At 37.0% G+C, this 22,176-nt stretch overlaps 1 protein-coding gene across 4 annotated transcripts in view; it reads right to left on the bottom strand.

Moving 5' to 3' along the window:
* The window catches only part of SRPK2 (SRSF protein kinase 2), a 134,649-nt gene that overhangs the window by 27,102 nt on the left and 85,371 nt on the right, over positions 1-22,176 (bottom strand). For all 4 annotated transcript variants that reach the window (XM_042018384.1, XM_042018387.1, XM_042018388.1 and 1 more), the window contains 6 exons: positions 16,341-16,492; positions 10,431-10,539; positions 9,789-9,876; positions 9,456-9,543; positions 3,882-3,988; positions 1,349-1,514 (listed from right to left, as the gene is read on the bottom strand). In XM_042018384.1, coding sequence (XP_041874318.1) covers positions 1,349-1,514; positions 3,882-3,988; positions 9,456-9,543; positions 9,789-9,876; positions 10,431-10,539; positions 16,341-16,492 — 710 coding nt within the window. The remainder of the gene's footprint in view (positions 1-1,348; positions 1,515-3,881; positions 3,989-9,455; positions 9,544-9,788; positions 9,877-10,430; positions 10,540-16,340; positions 16,493-22,176) is intronic.

Genomic DNA, 22,176 nt, shown 5'->3' with positions numbered 1-22,176 from the left:
CAGAAGCAAAGTGAAAGTGAGCAAGAGGAACTGAACGGGGGAGAACTTCTCACAAGCTTCTTCAGACACACAGGCCTATGGCAGTTAAGGAATGCAAAATAAAATACAGCATTGCTTTACAGGTTGAGATCCTGCTGCTGAGCTCAGAGAAAAACCTGCCTGAATACCCCTGAAAGGGCAAGGTTTTCGAAAAGGTTATTAAACCTCAGCACCATCACTGCTATAAAAAGGGAAATTATACACAACTTATTCTTGCAGTGCTGTAAAGAAAACACATCTTCAGCCATATATTTAATTACAATTTGCTAAGAACAAAGTGTGATAAGAACCCCGTTACTTAAAATAATATTTATTTTAATGTCAGGAAGCAATATAAAAGCTGCATGAACAAAAACAAGTTATTTCCCACACATATAACATACAATCTCTAGCTATGCGATTATACATTATGTAAAATTCAATATAATATATTCACCATTTAAACAATTTTTCATCTAAAAATATATAACGCTGTGAAATGGATTCTGACCACTGTATTTGTTCCTGATACAGAAACTATTTTTAGCATACCTCAGAGATTTTAATCTGCAATATATTTTCTGACAATATTACAAAGGGAGTTATTGCTCCCTTGCCTGTAGCTGATGTGCTCAACAGGCAAATTAGTAGCAACCATAGTACTAAAAATACATAGTGCATACTACTAAAAAAAAATCACTAGAAAAGCCACACTTCCTCCTTGTCTTCACTGATTGCTGTGAACTTCTTTACCTTGATTTCTCCTAGCTAAACATAAGGTACAGTTCCTATCTAAACTCTTAGCAAGCTTAACATAAAACATTTTATACCACTAGGAAAATGGGCTTACCACAAGTTCAGTTAGGTACAATAAATTCCATTTTTAAGGGTGAAAACTATGAATGTAAAACTTTTCATTGCATCTTAAGAATAAGTTACAACAGACAAGAAGGCAGGTAATTCCACAAGGACACTGATGAACTTGTAACGGAACTACCCGTAATTTAGATAAGATTATTAATTATTGTCAATATTAGACATGCAAGCTTCCAGTGTGACTAAAACCCAGGCATTGAAGCTTGTGGGATGGGAGGGGAATAAGTTTATACCAATAAATCTTTTTCTGTATTGGGTGACCCTGAAAACTTGAATGTGCAAAACCAGTAGGAAAGCGTTTCTCTGATAGTTTCCAGAGCAGGATAAGAATTAAACAGGCATGCATCTTTCACATGCAATTATTTAAAATGTGAATTTTCATTGAACAAAATACTGTTAGCAATAATATACTGATGGTAATTTACTACATTGCATTTAAATATCTTGTTCATACCTGCTGAGCCAGAGGGGGGAGGAGCACCAGCTTTCTGCCACTCGGTAGCTTCAGCAGCCATCCTGCGCACGTAGGCATCATCCACGCACATCAAGATGTTCTCTGGCTTTATATCCGTATGAATGATCTTGCACTTGCTGTGTAGGTAATCTAGACCCTGAAGTACCTAATAACAACAGGATTTTCAAAAAATTTGCTTGAAACCGCAATTAAATTTATTAAGAAACTCAGCCTTCAGCTGCATTTAAAAAAAAGCCTGATTTTATCCCAATGCTCAAAAGTACCCAAAAATTGGAAAAAATATAGTACCAAGTAATAGCATAACAATGTAATTTTCCATTGCAGCATGGAATTACAGTAGTTTATGAAACAAAATGGATGCATAGTAATACCAGTACAATAACTGAATTGCTTAATACTCGACTTTCAAAAATCAGTTTTTAAAACATGCATAGCACAAGTTTTGTCCAAGGAGAAAAAGAAAAAAATATCTGTATTACCTTTAATAAGCCTTACCAATAACCTGAAAGCCTTACCAAACAATGCCACTCTCACTAGTCCAAACAGTTAATTCCAGTCTCACAAAAATTAAAGCTTTTTAATCTTTCAGGACTAAGCTCTTCCTCTTTTCTCAGGTATGAACTGTTTCAATTACTTGGAATTTTTACGTTTGTCTACATTCAAAAAGCAATTCAGGTTGGAAGACTGTGTGACTCAAACCTTCGTCTAAGTCATACCACCTTCAAAGTTGTATCCAACCTCAGAATCAGACCAGCCTGCTCAGAGCCTTCATCCAATTCACTTCCACCTACCTCTCAAATGCAGAGTTGGCTGGGCTGTGCACTGTCGGCTGGGTAAAAACCTGAGTGGACACCAGGCCCAAGAGCTTGGTGAGGAATGGAGTTACATCCAGCTGGTAGCCATCACTAGTGGTGCTCTCCAGGGCTCAGTACTAGGGCCACCCCTGTTTAATACCTTTATCAATGACCAGGACAAGGGTACTGAATGTATCCACACAGAGTTTGCAGATGACACCAAGTTGGGCAGGAGTGCTGATTTGCTGGAGGGCAGGAAGGCTCTGCAGAGGCATCTGGACAGGCTGGATGATGGCCTGAGGCCAGCTGTGTGAGGTTCAGCAAGGCCAAGTGCTGGGTCCTGCCCTTGGGTCACAACAACCCCAGGCAGCACCACAGGCTGGGGCAGAGTGGTTGGAAAGAGGCCATGGGGAAAAGGACCTGGGGATGCTGGTTGATAGTGGCTGAACATGAGCCTGTGTGTGCCCGGCTGGCCAGGAAGGCCAATGACATACTGGCTTGTGTAAGCAGTAGTGTGGCCAGCAGGACCAGGGCAGTGATTGTCCCTCTGTACTCAGCACTGATGAGGCCACACCTCAAATCTTGTGCTCAGTTTTGGGCCCCTCACTACAACAACTGAGGTGCTGGAGCATGTGCTGGGAAGGGCAACAGAGCTGGGGAAGGGTTTGAAGCACGAGTCTGATGAGGGAGCTGGGGGTGTTTAGTCTCTTAAAAAAAAAAGGAGGCTGAGGGGGGGACTTCATCACTCTCTAAAACTGCCTGAAAGGAGGTTGCAGCCAGGTGGGGGGTCACTCTGTTCTCCAAGGTAACAAGTGACAGGACCAGAGTAAATATCTTCAAGTTGCACCAGGGGAGGTTTAGATTGGATATTAGGACAAATTTCTTCACTGAAGGGGTTGTAAGGCTGCCAAGGCAACAGGTTGCCCCATGAAGTGGTGGAACCACCACCCCTGGAGGTATTTAAAAGAAGTAGAGATGTGGCACTTAAGGACATGGTCTAGTGGCAGACTTGGCATTGGGTTAATGGCTGGAATCTAAGCTCTTTCAGGTCTTTTCCACCCTGAATGATTCTATGATATGTTATATATATGCTTTCTCCTTGCTGAAACACTTTCTCCTTATGATTGCCTCTCATCAACTTTATTTTCATAGAATAGCAAAAGAACATATTTTGAAAGAACATGTCCCAGTGAAATGTTCTGAAGTCTTTCAACTTGCTAACACTCTGACTCTACAAAAACTTAAATACAGACAGACAGCAATTTTTTTAAAGAACAGGTTATTTTCATTTTTCAGAGAGATACCATTTTTGTTCATCACTATCATCATGCTAATGGTATTATTTCTTACTCTTACAATGATTTACTTTCCAGATTTTATTAAGAAGCATGACATGTCAACCAAAACTGCAATTTAATATGAGTATTCACACCTATGGAAAAGAGTCATTCCTTCAACTTTTTATTCTCTAAGGCAGCTCAGGAAACTCCCCTGTCATTGGGAAACCTCAGTTAAAAAACACAACCCAAACCCCCCAAAAACCCCAGCGTGCAGAAGTGCAGGCTACCCACTAAGATCCTCTTGCAAATCGCACTGAGATGAAAATAAAATTATCTTATCTTAGATAATAGTAAGAGTTCAGTTTAAATATTGTTATTCTAACCTTCAGACTGTAAACAATGGTGGAAAAACCTAATGAAAATATTAACAAAACTTACCTGTCGAATTATGCTTTTTACACAACGGATAGGAAGGCCTTGATAATTAGACTTGATTATCCATTTTAGAAGATGATGTCCAAGTACTTCAAAGACCATGCAGACATCTGGAATTTAATTAAGGATGACTTCCAAATAAACTTGTTCATGAGATCAACAAAAATGTTTGCTTCTGTTCTGGCTAAAGGAATCATCACCCCCTTTAGAGGGAAAACGGTTTCTCCTAAAATGAGCATGGTAAATGCTTTGGTACGTCATTTCAATTATACAAAACCAGTATTCAACTGCAGAACAAATTAAAATAAAACATTTTAATTAAGCAAATCTTGTCCATTATTTCTACATGTTAATAACAGCATTAGGGTGAATAATTAAAATAAGTAATTGTAAAAAGTAACTAATTCATTGTTGTTTTCTTTGAAACAGTTAAAAGTACTGATTTGGCCTATCATTTCTAGTTTTTAATAAATTTTAAATTATCTGAATAGGAGGTTTTAATAACAAAAGTGTGCAGCAACCATGTTTTAGAAAATGAACCATAATAAACAGTATTTTATTAAGCTCAATATAGTCACTTGACAATGAATACTAACATAGTAAGAAAATGGATCTCTTAAAACCTGCAGTTTTAACTGCCGAGAATAATGGCAATTACCAAAGAACTCAAGAACAAAAGAAATGCAGAACTCAGAAGCAACATGCAAAAAACACCATGACAAAATATTTGACACAGCATTTACTACTGGCCACTGACAAGAGGCAGACAGTCAATTACCAGGGCAGGTTATTAGGAAAAAACAAGATGTAGGAACTTTCTGTGATTTGTGGTTCAAGGGCTTCCTAAGTTAAGAGACACTTAAGATGCCTGGGTATGCTATCTTTCTATTGAGAAAATCCTCAGATATTGAAGCTAAAGTTTCACTATCCATATCGTTCTGGCAAGAAGTTATATACAACTAGACTGTACTGTATTAATCCTCAAACATGAGCTGGGAATGACCTTAATGTACCTGGAAATCAGAAAGGATATTAAAATCTTAACTACATGATACTATAACCTTGCAAAGAATAATGTAATACAAATAACAGAGTATTAATTGATGGATACTGCAGGAAAATCTCAATGAATTAGACTATCTCAGAGACCATTCATATGGAACTACACTGCTAGGAGAGAAATCTTACCTAACTTCTCTAAGTTTTATTTAGTAGAGTCTTGGCAATGATCTTAAGAGTCACTGCCTTGTGTCAAAATGAGACATACCTTGTCTGTCAGTTTATCACACATATTCTTCTCAGGTACCTACATAAAGGTAACTCAAGTTTTGACACCGACATCCCCTATACTGAAGTTACACAAACAGCAAAAGGTCTTAAGACTGGTCAAAACACACTGTGAAGAACTGTAACACAACTGTTGCCAACTGTTCATCTCATATCACATTCCTGAATTCCTGTATTAGAGGAGACACTGAATTTCCCACTCACATCAACTGAATCTACTCAGAACATTATAAAACTCAGTTCCATTCAGAAGAGGAAACAGTCTTGGTTACTTTACCCCACAATGAACAGTAGTCACTAGTAGAGCATAAAGCCATCATAAAGGATGAGCAGAGCACATCAGTTCTGCAGGGCTTTTTAACTGAGCCCACACAGTCAAGCTGCAAAGCTACAGAGATTTCAAAACGGCAGGACACTGAAACATTCAGAAATGAAATATAGGCCACCCGCCCACAGTCCTTCAGACCACTGCTGCTGCAGACTCTCCAATGCACATTCCTGACATTCCTTGCACTTACAAAAGTGTTAAGCCTTGCCAGTAACCAAAAGAAAAGGGGATGTAAGGAAGTAAACAGCTGAGAGGGAAGGGGAGGCCACCAAGAAGGAAAATGTAGGAGGAATGGCAGAGGCAGGTAGAAAGAGGGAGGGTCACATGAAAGTGATGCCTACCTGAAAAAAAGAGATTGCAACATTTTGCTGGGAGGACTTGGACAAACTCAAGGGACACTCCATACTGGAGAGACAACTGGAATGGGGAGAAGATACAGAGCAGGCTCAGTGTTGGGAGTAGGTATGCAAAAATGTGACTGCTGTCTGATTTACTATCCTGATCTGAAAAACATTAACCTGAAGCCAGACTGTCCAGAACAAAGAGTTTGGGAAAAGCTGTGCATTAACTATTAGGAAACCAGCCTTTCAATTCCCAGGATCCTCCTACAGCACCAATAACCTGACTGATGAGGAGGTCCAAAAAGTCCTGCAGCAAAAAAATCCCTGAAGCCCACCCAGCAAACATGCTTCTTGTGAAAAGCTCTTTGAAGCAGCATGGGGGATGTCTCCCAGTGGGAAACTAAGCACAGCAGCAAAAGTGAGAGCAAATGTAACATTAACCAGCTGACAGACTTAAGTTCTGAGAGCTGTTCTTTCTTCACTCAAACCCTACCTGTAAACTATCTATCTATCTACAAATACACATTACTCGAACATTTAGAAATGACAAAGGTTAAAGGCTACTTAAGCTCTAGCACCATCACTGAAGTCTTTAGGATGCATCTCAGTTGCTTTTGGATTGGCAGCATTTAGGCACTATGGCATTTAATTAATGCTCTATATTTTCTGGAGATACATTTATTACAATCATTGCAATGTCTGATTGGTGGGAATGTTATCTTCTTTATTTTTTCCATTTGTCTCTCCAAACTCTTGTTCCATTATGTGATTATCTGAATCTTTCATTAAAAAACTGTTATACTCAAATGAACATTTATTATGTCTCTAATAAATGTCCACTGCAAACAAACATAGTAATTTACACTTACTGAAAACACCAAAGTGCCCAAGTTCATGCATTCTGTTATTTCATGAGAAAGTCATAATTGCAATCTACGTAAAATACACAAGTAGCTAAAAAATTATCAACCTAGCGCAGCATAACATATTATTAAAATTCCTCTGTATATAAACACTTGCTACAGCTCCTAAGAGAAAGATGACAGTTTGCAGTCACACAGCGCAGGCCAATGGCTCTGCACATTCCCAGCTCTGTTCTACATGGTTCTTGACAATTTTCCCTGTTTGGAAGCTCCGTGACATTTTGTGGTATTAACCATCCAAAGGATTCACCCACCTCTCTTCTGTCTTGCTTTAGCTTTTAAATGCATTCCATGACCAATAATCAAGCTTCTATGAAGCACATGTTGTTTTATTTTATAGTCAAGCAACAGATATTTAGTGACTTGCCCAAAGGAAGCTGGAAACAGCAAAGCATGGAAGTAATCTCAAATTACTCTACTTCTCTAAACCTGTGCAACTCAATGACACTATTGTAGCACTAATAGGGCATTTTAAAAAGCAAACAGCACCAAAACATTAAAATCAATTACCTTCTCCATCCTAAGAGAACCTACACCAAAGATTATTTTCCCTAGAAGATAAAAAGGAGCTGATGAAATAATCAGTGCAACCAACTGCTGCTCAAATAATCCAGGATGCACAAGCTGTTCACAAGAAAACTCTAAGCATAAGATACCTGGTGTTCTATTTTTGCTGGCAGTCAGGACTTTGACAGACTTCCAGCTGTAATTTAAATTTCAGTCCAGTTATCAGCCCATCCTGCATGTATTTGTACTTTTCTGGAAAATGTACTTTTCAGTAAGGCAGGAACATTTGCTTTCCATATAAAAATTTCTGTACTGCCAGTTTTCAAGATGAAGGTAAAACTGAAATAGAATAAATCAACATCAGCTGTCCAATTTTAATCTGCCAACACAAAGCTACCTGACCCCTTATTTTTCACTAGCACATGGTCTCTTTTGGCTTTGTCAATGTAAGTGCTATATTTCAAAAAGAAATAAGTTTGGATAAGCTTTCAAAGTATTATCACTAACAAAATTTACTCTTCACACCTAGAAACAGCCCTCACCTTTAATACAGTTGTATATATACACGTGAATTTTAGCAAGAATTTAAGAACATTATTGGGAAATTGCTCTGATAAACCGATAAGAGTTATTTCTATGTATAGCTATTAATGCATTATCCTACTCCGTATTTCGTATTAGTGTTTTACAATAAAACAGTAGATCAAAATTTTTGGTTTCTAAAAACAACTTAATTATTCTTCAATTGTACAACTGTCAGATGAAGACCTGAAGTGCTTTGGTTGCATTGTATTTTAGTGAACACAGACAAAATACAGATATTTATATAACACTTCTTCATAAGCATCTCAGCTCAAACAAAAACCTATCTTTTGCAGCACAACAGCAGCATGAAGAAACTCAACCCAGTGTTCTTTGCCTCACTGTGTTACGCAATTTCCTTGATCACCATTTATATTTTAAATGACTACTAGCAACTATACGGTTTATTTCAATTCTTTTTAATTTGATGGTAATACCCAGGACAAAAGCAGACCATACTAAGCAGAACATATCCTTCTACCACCGTAGCTGACCACTGAAGCAACCAGGAAACAAATAAAAATGGGGCAAAGGAAAAAGAGATAAGACACCAGTCTGTAACTGAGAATACTTGACCCCACACTCTCATTCTCACCACATACCCAAAGGCTCCACAACTAACGTCAAGAGATGGATGAATGGGATGAAAAGTGCTTGCACACTTCTCTCTGGAAGGATGCTTTCTAGTGAAAGCATATTTCAGTAAATTCACATTTACTGACAGTCACCTTCTATACTCCTCTCCTAGAAGGTGAGAGCTGGTGAAAAGTACCTTAATCTCATCTGCTGAAGACTGAAGGCACATCATCGAAATCAATGTATAATTAAGCTCTCTAGAGCAAGAACTGTCTTTCTGGCAATATGACATCATGAACAATGAGGTCTGCTACTGGGCTCCAAAACACAATGAGCACATACATAAATCCAGCAGTAACAGTAAATGAAAGCACAGTAATATAATAAGCTGCTAAAATGCCTAATATAATTAGCAAGGATAACTCAGTTTAGCTCAACTCTAAAATCAAATGTATTTACAGACCCAAAATTTACCCCGAGAACAAGTCAGTTATATTTCACTTCACGTCCTTTTCTACCTCCCCCCTTTTGTTTTTTTAAAAGAAGCATTTGAAGGCGAAGCTTCACAACCTTTGCCAAAAACAAGGTTAATACCTGGCCAAAAGATGATTACATGAACAAGAGAAGCATCTCCATGACCTCACACTTCCCACAAGAAAACAGAAATCAGCTTTTTCATGACACTGACAATTTCTCTTTACCAATCTAGAACAAAAAAATATTTCTTTTAAGCTTCAGTTACTACAAATGTTTTCAGTAAACTCTAGTTTTTAAGTAAACTATCTCCAGTTATACCAGACTATGACAGGATACATGTGACTTCTTTTTTAATTTTGCACTGTGTTTAGAAAAGCTAAGTTACTTTCACTCCAGAGAGTGCCTTACACACTGCACTTCTCCTTGCATATACATATATTTTAGTCTTTCTAGTTTGTAAATGTGAAGTAAGATTAACTAGAAAAATCCAGCACCAAATGCTTACTTATTTCAGTAGAATATTTTTAATGAGAATGCCATGTTCTTAAAAGGATATGAATTCCATTCATTCCAGAAATTTTGAAGTCATCAATTAGCTGTACAACCATATCCTTGTTGGGATCATTAGGGTCACTTTCACGAACCTAAACCAAGAACGCAAACACTGACATTTTAGGAAAAAAATCACTTTAAAATACTAATTAGTTAGATTTCCACATAAACAGTATTTTGGAGCTTCAGAAAACATGGTAACACATAACAAGCCAGATGTTTAGAGGAGAATATGTAAAAAAAAAAAAAAATCTAAAACCAATTCTCTGTGTTCTTTTTAATCCATTATTACTGTTATTATTGTTATTGAACACTGTATTGCAATAGTGATACTTACACATTTGAGCAACTTTATTTCATCCAAGGCTGTCTCTGTATAATGCTGGGCACTTTTTACAACTTTCATTGCAACAAACCTTTTTCCCCTTGAAAAGAAAAGATACATTTTCAACACATATGCTGAGCTAAAACAAACATACTTTGAAGGTTGGGAAATTTTAAATAGACTATTTCATAGTCTAATGCATCCTGACAGAAAATGCTGAAATTACACTTAACAACAACTTTTAGCAATACTCTGTTAACAGCCTAATTTATTGAGTATTTTGTCTCCTTGATGCTAATGTTTCTAAAAGAGGAATCTGCTTACACATTTTATCATTTAATGAAGGTAATTACATTTTTTCATTAAAGATACCACAGAAATAAAAATATTAGCTTATTCTTGCATGCTCACGGCAACATGCAAATTCAATAAACAAAGCTAATTTGTCAAAGAAAATAGAATTACATTTATTTCTGAGAGCTTTGATAAACTACACCGCTAATCAAGAGCTAAATAAGACTGTAGGCATCTTTCTGCACAAAATGATAGTAAACAGTTACATAACTTTATCATGCACATAAAACAAAAGTTACTGCACACAAAAGACAGTAACATATTATGAAAAAAGTATATGGAAATAAATAGTTTTCTTACTGCATATCCCAGCATAGCCACACTGTAGAGAAGTGTCCCCATCCTAACTTTCTAATAACATGATACCGGCCATTGAAAAGATCACCAATTTTCACTGGATGATAGCCTCCTTTCATGAAAAATAAGTAGAAAAAAGAATATTTAGAAAACAAACAATAATTTTCAGGTTTTCAAGTAATTCTCTCATAGTACAAATGTTCCTCTTCAAATTGTCCTGTACTATAAATAGGAAATCTAAAGAAAACTTTAATGTTAAAAATTCTGCCTTGCTTGGCCTGGAAGGAAAAAAATCATGTCCTGTAACTACTGTAGAGTTTATTCACCCTTCTCTCTTATGGCTTTTATTTATGGTAATATTACCATCTGTTCTCTATTTCCTCAGGCTTATCTTCCACTTCAGAGACAGGACAGAAAATATCTACATTATTTCTTTATCATATTTGAAGCCTCTCCAGTCAACGTATTTTGGATGATTGCAGAATCTCAGCAGAGATTGTTTTAATTCCCATTTGCTTTCTAGTAATAAAAGCAGCAATAAAATACTTCCTGAGAAAATGTTATGAACAATGCAGGATTTATTGATACTCTTCTACTTGGCTCCTGACCCACAGTAGCAATGTCTTTTTCTCATCTCTGAAGGTTTTACAGTGAGGAGGAAGAAGAGAAAGCAGGCAGCTCTGGGCTTTGTCCAAACTGCTTTTTCATTACCAAAGTCTGCAGTCCAAACTTACACCGCTACACAGGTTCTCCACAACTCCATTAGGCAGAAAAGCCAACAGGAGAGGGCAAGCTGAAGCTCAGGTTTCTAGAAGGTGTAATGAAGCCTTTTATTTCCTTTGTATTTTAGGAGACATTCCTACTCCTAGTTAAACACAGGGAAGACAATGAACACCCAAGATTTTTATTCAGACCTTAACACACCAACAGTAACATCCACAATTCTACCTAAATTGCAAACAATAAAGCTGCACCATGCAACCCTCCAGGACATCACCAGCAGCAGACTCAGAGCAGCTTTCAAGGAATCACTTCTTTGTCCCTTTCTGGTCCTTCACAATGTCATGCCCAACTGTCCTTTGGCAGGACCCTCAGTTATTGAATCATTAAAACCTCAGACTACTTCTGTAAGTTGCTGTATCTGTTTTGAATCCCCTGAAAATCTTGTTAGAACTGGTTAAGACAATAACGTGAATTTATAACTTAATTCCTTGGATTTAAAACAGGGACTTCTCTCTTATCTCCTTTTATCTGTGGGAACAATGATGTCCAATCTGGATATATTTATATTCTTTCTTTTGTTAATAACATCTTCTGCCTTAACAGAAGTTCAACAGTTTTTTTATGAACTCTCTTATGCTGCCAGAGCAGATTAATAAAGTTAACACAACTGTGCAACAGAATTATAAAGATTACATACTCAGGAGAAGCTTAAATGACATGTTGCGTTAGATGTTGGTATGTCTAACAAACTCTAAAACACACACAGCTTTGATATATACGTGCTAAGGTGTAACTGCAAGCTTAGCAAACAGCAGACCCTTCCCTTGGGGAAGACCTCCCCACCCCTCCCATCACTGGGAAGGAAATATTCCTGAAAGCTGCCAGGACAACTCACCCAGCAAACTAAAATGATACTTTCATTTCCACTCCCGAGTTGTGCCAACCTCAGTAAGGATGCCCACACTGCCAAGCAGGAACTCCTTATTTCCAAATCAAAAACCAGATCACTTTTGGAACCCCTGATGGGATTTACTCTCAAGGAGAGAAGGGGGGACATGGACTTACTGAGAGTAAGGGCTGTCTATTATACTGTCCATTTACAAAAACCAACAGTATCAGCCACATATGAATCCCAAGTCTATTGCAGCTTCATTATTATAGAAATTTTGCTGAATAAATGCAAATACATGAATCTGTACTAATACAAAAACTAAAAACAAAACTAAATTTTATTTTGTCTATTTAAGCATCCTTCTAGTGACAGCTGATGGAGATGTTTAACAATCTGGATAAATATGATCATTATTTAAGACAGTTATTGACTGGTTCAAAACAAAAATATAATTACTTGGTAATTTTTTTTCCCGCAAAATTCTATGCAAGATGATGACGTCATAGATGCCAGAGGAAACTTAAGAGAACATACAGGAATTCTACCTTTCCATTACTGAAAAGGTTTGCATTTGTTAAGTGAATCAAATCTGATGACCTGCAAAATTTATATGAGACTTCTACACAATACACCATCACAGATAAAAATATATTCCTATAAATAGTTTAGGCAAACAAGTGCCTTTTAAGTCTGACTCTACAAATAGCTTTTGGCATACTTGTGTTTCAAAGGGTCAAAAATAATCAAAAACTTGTGATAGTTTCTTCCCATCACAGACAGAAAACAGCAGAGGGGAAATAAGAGAAAGACTCCAAAGTTAATAAACTGGGGATTGAGAAGTTATTTTAGTAAATTCTACGTGTTGGAAGCGTAACAATACTATATATGTAAAAACCATGTTATTTTGGTCCCTACACCACTGTCATAACTAATTATAGCAATACATCAGCATATGTGACAGATGCCAACAGTGGTAGCATATACAGCATACAAGTATATATATTTCACAAGATACTTTCCACTGTCCTGAGTCACAACAGGAGCAGTTTTGGAAATAATCTGTTACCACTCCTCTACATGTTATTCTCTGATTATTCATATCAGCAACATATGCGTGTACACGTTGTGGACAACCAGGTAACAATCCACTTAGTTATGTGTATTTTAAAAAACGGTGTCATGCCATGATTAATGTAACCATTTAGTCGTCCATGGTAACAAAAGTATTTCTAAATATTAGTAACAAGAAAGCATCCATGCAAAATTAACAAGCTGATAAAAATTACGTGCTTTTGGAAGAAGAATACAGGCATTTGAAAATATACAATGTATAAGTGGCACTGCTGATAATGTAACCAAAAAAAAAAAAAAAAAAACCAACCAAACCCTGTTGTACTATTCACTGCAGCACACACAGAAAAAAAAGTGTCTCTCACAGCTAGCTAGCTACATGCATGCAAGAAAGAGGGTCAGAAAAATGAGTTCATTATTCCTGAATGTCTCCTGAATGTGTTGGTAATTGTAGCTGGCTCGTTCTATGTTTGTATAGGGAATTATTCCCTTTGTGAACTGGATGAATGGGAGACATCTCCAGGGGGCAAAGAAGATGATCAGAGAAGCAAAAAATTCCAATTACACCCATGGCACAACACACTGTTGAAAAAATCTCCAAGTGTTTCAAGGCTTTTCAGAGAAGAAGAAAATCTAGCTTTATAAGGTACCCCTTGAAAAAATCATTCAGCTGGACTATTGGTATTTCTATTCCTTAAACAAATAAATATTTGAAAAGCATGTTATGCAAATTAAGTGACACAAACAGAAGTAATGTCACAGATTTAAACAGGCCCTGGAGGAAGCCCCCAGGGAACAGAAGTTAGTCTGCTTTTCACAGACGGCTGTTAGTCAGTCTCTTTCACATCAGGTGCTAATACAAATTGATCCATTTTCCTCATTAAAAAATACTACTATGACTATTTACTAATCACCATGTAATGTGGTCAAGATGCAACCCAGCACACAGTAACATACCTTAAAAATAAAATCAGTAACAAAAATACTCAGGAAGTACAGCTAAGAGGCCATATGTTGAATTCCTGAAAAAAATAATTATATACTCGTCATCAAAATTTCCCTCCTATGAAATTTCAGATTGGGGTTGAGAAGAGATAAGTATGCTCTGTGCCTCAGTCAAAAATCCTGGAAGACTGCCATTTTGAAGACCAAGTTAGGAATAAAAGAGACACTCCAGTAATAAATAGTAATTTCCAAATCTTTGTCTTCCATTCTGTAAATACAGATTAGGCTACCCAAAACAGAAAAGGATATTCAAGCTAAAAAAAAAAATCTCTCAAAAAAATGGAAAATGTATCTAAATGCCATTCCTGGAGTTCTTTACCAAATAACTTATTCATTCCCTATATAGAATATAAAACATATAAACAAATCCCAATGTGGTCATGGAATTCAGATCCTTATGGTGACCTTCCCTTCAGTTCCACATCAGCAGACTGAAAGAAGGAAATGCACTGCTCAGTCTTACAGGAAATTAGGGTCACAAAATAAGTAAATCCTCTACTGAAGCAAAAAAGCACTGCTCTTGTAGAAACAAGTAATGATCACGACATCCAAATGGACCAAATCTTGAACCATCTTTAATATACTTTCAAAAATTCAAAGCCTCGGGATCAGAAGAATTCAGAAGAACCTGTATGCATACAGGAGTTCCCTTTAACTTTTCAGGAAGCCTGCAAGTATTTTTAATGTAACACGTAGTTTATTTTAAAAGTATACAGATCTCACTACTGACCTGCTCCAGTTAAACAGGTAACTCATAAGCAGGCTCTCAACTTAGACTATTTTTTTGTTTTGTGATCTAGCTTCTGCAGATGGTGACTTTTGCAAGAGATATTGGAAAACAGACAACAATGGATTGTTTGAAATTAAATGCAGCCCTTACTTCGGGAAAGAATTAAGTGAGAGCTTTGAAATGCTTAATCTCAAGGAAATACGGATGTTTACAAGTACACAGATGTTTAAACAAATCCTTATTCACTGATGGAAGATGTTAAGGACACTGAAAGAGTTATCTTAAGGAACAAATGTGTTTTAACAAAATAAAAAAAAAACCAAAATACCGGAGCATGGTTTAGCAACATGTTTTTCTTTGCCCTGCCACAGACTTCGACATTTAGTTTGAGTTCATTCTTTAGCTTTCACTACTGGCATTTCTAAGCCACTTATACATTTGAAATATAATATACTAATAAAACTCCTTACACCAAAATGAAACAGTCACTTTCCATTGTTAAATCTAAAAACATTAAACACTTGTTCCAGGCTGGGAAGGGGAATTCTTAAAATAGCACATTTCCAGGCTTATACAGAAACTTCTGATAAGACAACATTATCATATTTGACACAGGAAGTGTTTCTTGGTATGAGGAATACAGAATAACAGATATAGTCAGTGTCCATACAGTGCTTTTTGACTATTCAAAAATACTAATCTGAAGTGATAGAACTCTGATGTAAGTATATTTGTATTCTTGAAATCTACTACAATAGATAACCCACAGTTGATAAAACTGTTATATATCATTTTTTATGTAAGTACAGTGTACATTCTACCCTAATGGGAACAGACTTGCAACTTTAGCAGTGACATTAAAAAAAACTTAAGTATTGACACGGCTGTACTGCAGTCATGCTTTTACACATTCAACAGTATTTTAAAACTGAATATAACCAATACAAAAATTAAGGAAATTGAGTTAAAATGAAGATGTAGAGAGCCTCAGACAATGCTGAGAGCTGTGGAAGACACCATGTGGAAAAGAAGCATGTAACACCTTAAGCTAGTGCAAGTGTGAGAAGAAAGGAAAAAAAAAGATACAGTTTAAAAAATAATTTTAGGTAATGCTGTTAAAGGCACCAAGGCATTTTAGAACCTTTTGGAGTGTGAGAGGGGTTGTTTGTCTTGGTTTGGGTGTTTTTGTTTCTCTTACAACTCACGTCAATCAAGGGAAGTTTATTCTCTATTCTTCTAACTAGGACATCAGGAAGAATACAGGGATGAAGTACTTCCATATTTATTGAAAAATGTATAAAGAAGCTGTGGCTAAGTGAAAAATTAAAGCTGAAGACAATTATGCGTCGGGACCTGAAATGAAGAGTTGTTCCTAGTTCTTGTATAAGCAAATTCCATAATTAAAGATCAGCTCTTTAAAAATCCCTCAAGAACAAGAGCCAAGACTGGCATGACAGTGTTTACCTCACCGCCAGTGGTGAATTGCACACACCTTTACAGTAATCTGCAGGATCCTCTTGCTCCTCATCGTCGGACCCTAAAATCTCTTCCTCTGGCTCAGGCGGGGCGGGCTCCGGCAGGGGCGGAGGCGGGGGTGGGGGTGGAGGCGGAGGTGCAGAGGGAGCTTTCTGCTGAGGCTCTGGCCTGGAAATGGGAGAGAGAGCACACTTAGTAAAGAGCCTAGCCTCATCACTAGGGTAGCCCAGCCCTTCGGGGGGGATGAAAAACCAGTGGGAAATAAAAAATGAAAAAAAACCCGTGAAGCATCTCCATTCTCATTGTCACCTTTTGTATCTCCCTTGGTACACTAGGGAGGCATGGACAGAGAGGAACCTGGCCAAACCAAGAGCAGGTCTCAAGTGAAAGAGCTTGCAAAAGATACATGAAATACATAATCAGATACAGACAAGCTTTTGAAATTCCTGATGAGCAAATGAGATGTTAGACCCATCTTCTTGAGCACAACTGGGAAGTATTTTTTCAAAAAATATCAAGTTATTCAGAAGCTCCTGCCTGCTAGCTGCAGTAGGAAGGATCTCATGAATAGACAGCAAGAAACAATCTTCTAGAGACACTGACCCAAATCTTAATGCACTTCTCATTCTGTAGCTGCTGCCAACACTATGGAAAGCTGTATCAGTATACAAAATACTGAAAACATCTATTAGAAAGTAAGAGAAAAAAACTGATCTTCCTAGGTAGTCTACGATTCTCATTCCAGAGCATATCACACGCTTTAATATGCACTAATTAATTAAAAAAACCAAAACAAAATCACCAAAGCCTGACACCACCAACCAAGAGATGGGTTTTTTCCTTGTTTTGCAGCTCCAATTTAAAAAAAAAAAAACAACCAAAGTGAAATATATTTTATATCCTGTTCCGAAGAAAGCCATACTAGGTACAACTATGAACTACTCACATTTCAAAATCGAGCATTTTCAACAGACTTAAGTTCAGGGTTGAAGTGATATGACCTCTTTGTCATATAACTAAGAAAGCCTTCCCCAAACAGGTTGGTGCTGTTATTTTTTGTATTCATACCTCTTACAAATAAAAAGTATATACTTTCCAAATACAATTTCAAAGTAACTAAAAGCATTTGTGCCATCAAAAGCTGCTATAACTTACATTTATATCTATTTCAAATTAACCACATCTAAAAAACACCATATTAACAGTATTTTATCCTTCATGTCATAAAAAACCCAGAAATCTGTAATTTGCTGATGTTTCAGAATTAAGATCCGAATACTTCCTTGATCATGAGTAAAAACTGTACTTATGTTTATCCCACTTCTAAGTCCCCTTCCTCATAATTTCTTTTTCTTCTTACACACTGCAATTGTTCAAGACAGACAGAGCACTTGGTGTCAAAGAGAACATGGTTGGTCAGAAACAAATTCCAATGGCAACATTCACCACCTGCACAGCAGCTGCTGTTATGCCTTTGCTTTATAGGACATCACTGCAAGCTGCATGGAATACCAAATTTATCTGCCTGCTACCCCTTTCAGATAATAAAATTCTTCAATCAATAAATGGTCAGATTTTAAAAGGAGTATTTTGAACTAATTTATCAATGATTTAAGTTACGATGAGAAATCTAACGAAGTAAATAAATTTATGTAATTTTTAACCACATGAAACTAGACAGAATAGAAGAGAAAGAAGGGATCCATTTGTAGGAGAAACAATAAATATATTTGCAATGCTCCTACTTAAATTATGTTGGTTGTTTGCCTCCCTCTTTCATTTCTGGCTCCCTACAGAAGTCTTTATCTGGTACACTGAGAGGAAAGTAAACTGCAAATGCAAGGTGCAGCAAATCCTCTGACCAGCTAATCTTACCACAAACCAGATTACTGGCCCTCCTGGTTTCATGAACCAGCCAGGTTTCAGAGTGTCAGCAAGCTGACAGCTCCCACACCTGACCTGAAAGCTTTAATCCAACAAACCATCATACATATAAGGATCTACATTACAAACCCTGAAACTTCATCTGCTAGGCACAGGACCATTTTGGATACACAGATCAAGAGCTATGAACTCTTAAAAATTAAAAACCAATGGTTGGACTTGATGGCCTTAAAAGTATTCTCCAGCCTAAATGATTCTACAAGCAGCAAAAAAGAACGCATAGTGAAATAGTCTGCACTTCATCAATATATCTGAAAGCAGCATGCCAGGAACAGAGGCACATCCATCAGTGCCTGGACTCCTTATTTTGGATGGTACCATCATCTTCCTTTGTTCTGACCACAAGTTTCCATGTTACTATTTTGGTCACATGAAATGGTACAACTATAGAAAGCCCAGGGTAGGGTAGGGAAATGCAATATGGGGGTGTAAGTTCAAAAATTCGTTGAAATTGTGCTGATTTTGGTTTTTAAAATGACAACTACTTGCTCTATTTCTTTACATGACAGATTTTAAAGAGAATCAGAAGCATTTCAGGAATTGAGATTCACACATTTTGTCAGTCATTTTCAAATAAATATTAAGCCATTCCAAGAATCTCCCTCTGAGAGAGACAGAAGTATCCAGCACAGGATTTCAAAAAAACCACAAGATAAATTTATTCCTAGGGAAACAGGTTAAGAAAACAGGGTTGGCTCTGAGTCTTTCTCAAGCTACTGTATTTGATTTTGGTTTGAAAAGGGTTATTTTTCCTGTCTTCAATCCCAGTTGATTTTTATATTCAGGACTGCTTTCTTACTGTCCTTTGTGGACACCAGCAAGAAAGGAAGAATACTACCTTATTTCCTTCTGGATTTATGATTTTTATCTGCAAATAACAAAACACTGCTTTAAACTGAGGAAGATCTTTGATTTGTCCATTTAGCTTTGCTTGCACCTTTTGGAGCAATCAAATATTAGTACAGAAACATGAGGGAAGGAAAGCAACATGCTGAGTTACATCAGTCTGACTGCTAATTCTGCATTTTTGGCAATTTTTTCCTCTAGTTTAGAATTCTTAGCAAGAGATTCTTGTTGTTCTTTAGTTTTGTTCACTTTTACTTTTCTAGGGTATATGTAGAGATCAAGCCTTCAACACTTCACTTGACAGCTTAAATTCTGCCTACAGGTTGAGTAACTCATCCTGGCATCCCCAATCCAGCTCTTCTGCCAATTCACAGTTCCACAGTGTTAGGAAGGACATCAGTGAGAGAACTCCAATGTTGCTATTTCTTAGTAGGCCTTTTATCGAATTGCAAAGATAAGTTATGATGAATGCTTTAACAACATCTTCATTTGCAATTTATGGCATGAATATACAGTTTATTCAGCTTAGATTTCATTTTTTCCAGTATAGTCTGCTAAAATGTAAATTATTTTTCTTTTGAGTAGATTTTCAAACATCATTGGCATTAAAAAACCCAACCATTTAGAAAGCTGTGACTCACCAACATGTCTGTAATCTCCATTTCCTTTTCAGAAATATAATTGTCAAATACTATCATAACATCAAGAGCTATTCAACAACCATTATTTCAAGTTATTACTCTTTCTTACTCCTAAAATGCTTTGTAATAATGTGCATTATGTAGCACATGCATGCAGAGATAAATACTAAACCTGCTTTTCTTTTTTCTGAAGTAATCACTTGGTACTCTGTGGTCTACCACTATTAGGTTGCTCATCACCATCCAAGCATAAACACTTAATTAACAGAAGAAGACGACACACCATTCTAGAGTCTCAGTATTCTGTCAGCAGGTATGCCCAGAACTGACCATCTCCACAGGCTACAATGACAAACCTTATAATTGTATTGAAAGAAACACTACAAACAATTAGCAAACACTAGCCAGCATTTTTTGTCTTTTAATTACTGCCTTTTCTGTGGACAAAAATAAATTTACAGCGAAGTCCAATAAAAACACAATTAAAACCTATTTTTAAATTGCTGTTAGAGGGAATACTTAGGAAAAGACAAAAGAAAAGCTGAAGTATTTCTCCTCTGCAGTGAACTTGAAGCAAAATACGTCAAAACCCTGCATGGAGTCTCACAAAAAAACCAACTGCCCACTGTTATGAAACACAACATTTCCGACAACTTAATTTTATTATTCTCCCTCATGGACATGTTGCTTCATGCTCCCACTGGGTAACAGCCAACAGTAAAAGCAATCTCCTTAACATTCAGACCTTAAAATGCTGAGAAAATTATACTATGAGAAATCCAGAAAAATCCATTCATTTTTTTGCTGTTGTTGATGTTGTGGGTTCATTTGTTATTCTTCTGTTCTGAAAAAGGTAAAACAAGAGCAGTGAGAGTGATTAAAATCACAAAATGCCTTCCATATGGGAAGCATCTGAACATACCAGAACTCTTCAGCCAGGAAAACAAGACGGAAGAGTGCTACAAAATCTTGAGAGATACAGAGAAAGCCAATAGGAAATGGCTGTCCACTGCCTCATTCCACACAAATTGGGCCAAGGTGACAGAAAATGCAAAGAAAAAAAAATTACTCATGCAATATGATGTTAAAAACTAAAGCGAACTTTTTTCCCTTTGATATCACGCATAAGAGAAGTTAGTTAAGTTAAAATAGGGCTCAAAAAAACTCAAGGAAGAAAAATCAACTGATGGCTAACCCAGGAGTGCCTTTGGCTCGTGAAGCCCAGCAGCCTGAGACCGCTGGATGCAGAACAGTATTCAGCACACTGGGGCCCAAACCCTGCACTCCTCCCCAGGCAACTGCTCCTGGCCAGAGGGAATGTAGGTGCACCTTGGGTCTGTCCTTGTGCAGTCACCTCATCTTTTCCTCAACAAATGAATCATTTCCATTACTCAAAAACCAAAGCAGACTTCAGGCCTCTTTATCCAAAACCCTCATAAACAAAAAGTATGTTTTTATTATGAAGTAGTGGATAAGAATGTCTTGCAGGCAAGACTGCTATAGAACAAGACTACCTGAAGAAATCCTCATGTTCTCATGGGGAATAGGAATGCAACAGCAGGAGTCCTTCACTACGAACACTGTACTGCACACATGGTGACTACTAAAACCTGCACCCGATTCTCCTAACTTTAGGAAAGCATTTTTCAGAAGGAAACAGACTGTGCCAAATGAAAAAAAATTGTGAGACAGAAATTGGTCAGATTAAGCTAAGAACTACCTCAATCTGAGGGGAAAACAAAACTTTCCATAAGATTTTCAGATGAACACAACCAAAGACTTTTTTTTGCTAACAGAAAATGCAATTAAAATTAGGTTAAATGACTTCTTCATATACCTAATAAAATAAAATATGGAATAAACTATATTCTAACAATGTTACGAACCTTCTGACACGTCCACAGGGGTTCTACAGGGAATTTCAATCTGAAGAGGTAAAAAGAGGAAGCAAGGGGGAGACTGAGCATCAGAAGAATTATGCTGTAAGCCTCCTAAGAGATGGGAGCTTTATGAAATCTACTAGTGTGTGTGGATCCATCTGGAAGGAGCTCCAGCTATGCTTCTGTCCAGCTCCAGAAGGCAATAGCTTTCGTGCTCCTGGGAAAGGCTCTCAACGTTCTGTAGAGTTAAAAGTCTGAAATCTTTATACGCAAATTCCTTACAGCTGTTATTAATTCCTTAGAGACCGCTATTTGGATCTCTTTCTCATTTGTTCAAATGGTGTCTGCTTTATGAGCTGAATTCTTGCCTGCTCTTTTTTCCCAAATGCAAATTTAGCTTAATTAGACAGGTGCCTTCTAACACTGAGCTCTTTGAACCGGAGGCAGCCTTAAATGGAGGCTTTCTAAAAAAATCCACATACATAAAACAAAGAACAAAAACCATAAAAAATATCAAAATAACTCTGAAGTTATCACTCAA

The sequence above is a fragment of the Corvus kubaryi genome, unplaced genomic scaffold (genome assembly GCF_017639235.1).
Source record: "Corvus kubaryi isolate FWS band 111438036 unplaced genomic scaffold, C.kubaryi_AGA036_p1.0 137, whole genome shotgun sequence".
Taxonomy (NCBI): domain Eukaryota; kingdom Metazoa; phylum Chordata; class Aves; order Passeriformes; family Corvidae; genus Corvus; species Corvus kubaryi.
The sequence above is the reverse complement of the archived record's forward strand: the minus strand, read 5'-3'. Positions and strand labels throughout refer to the sequence as shown.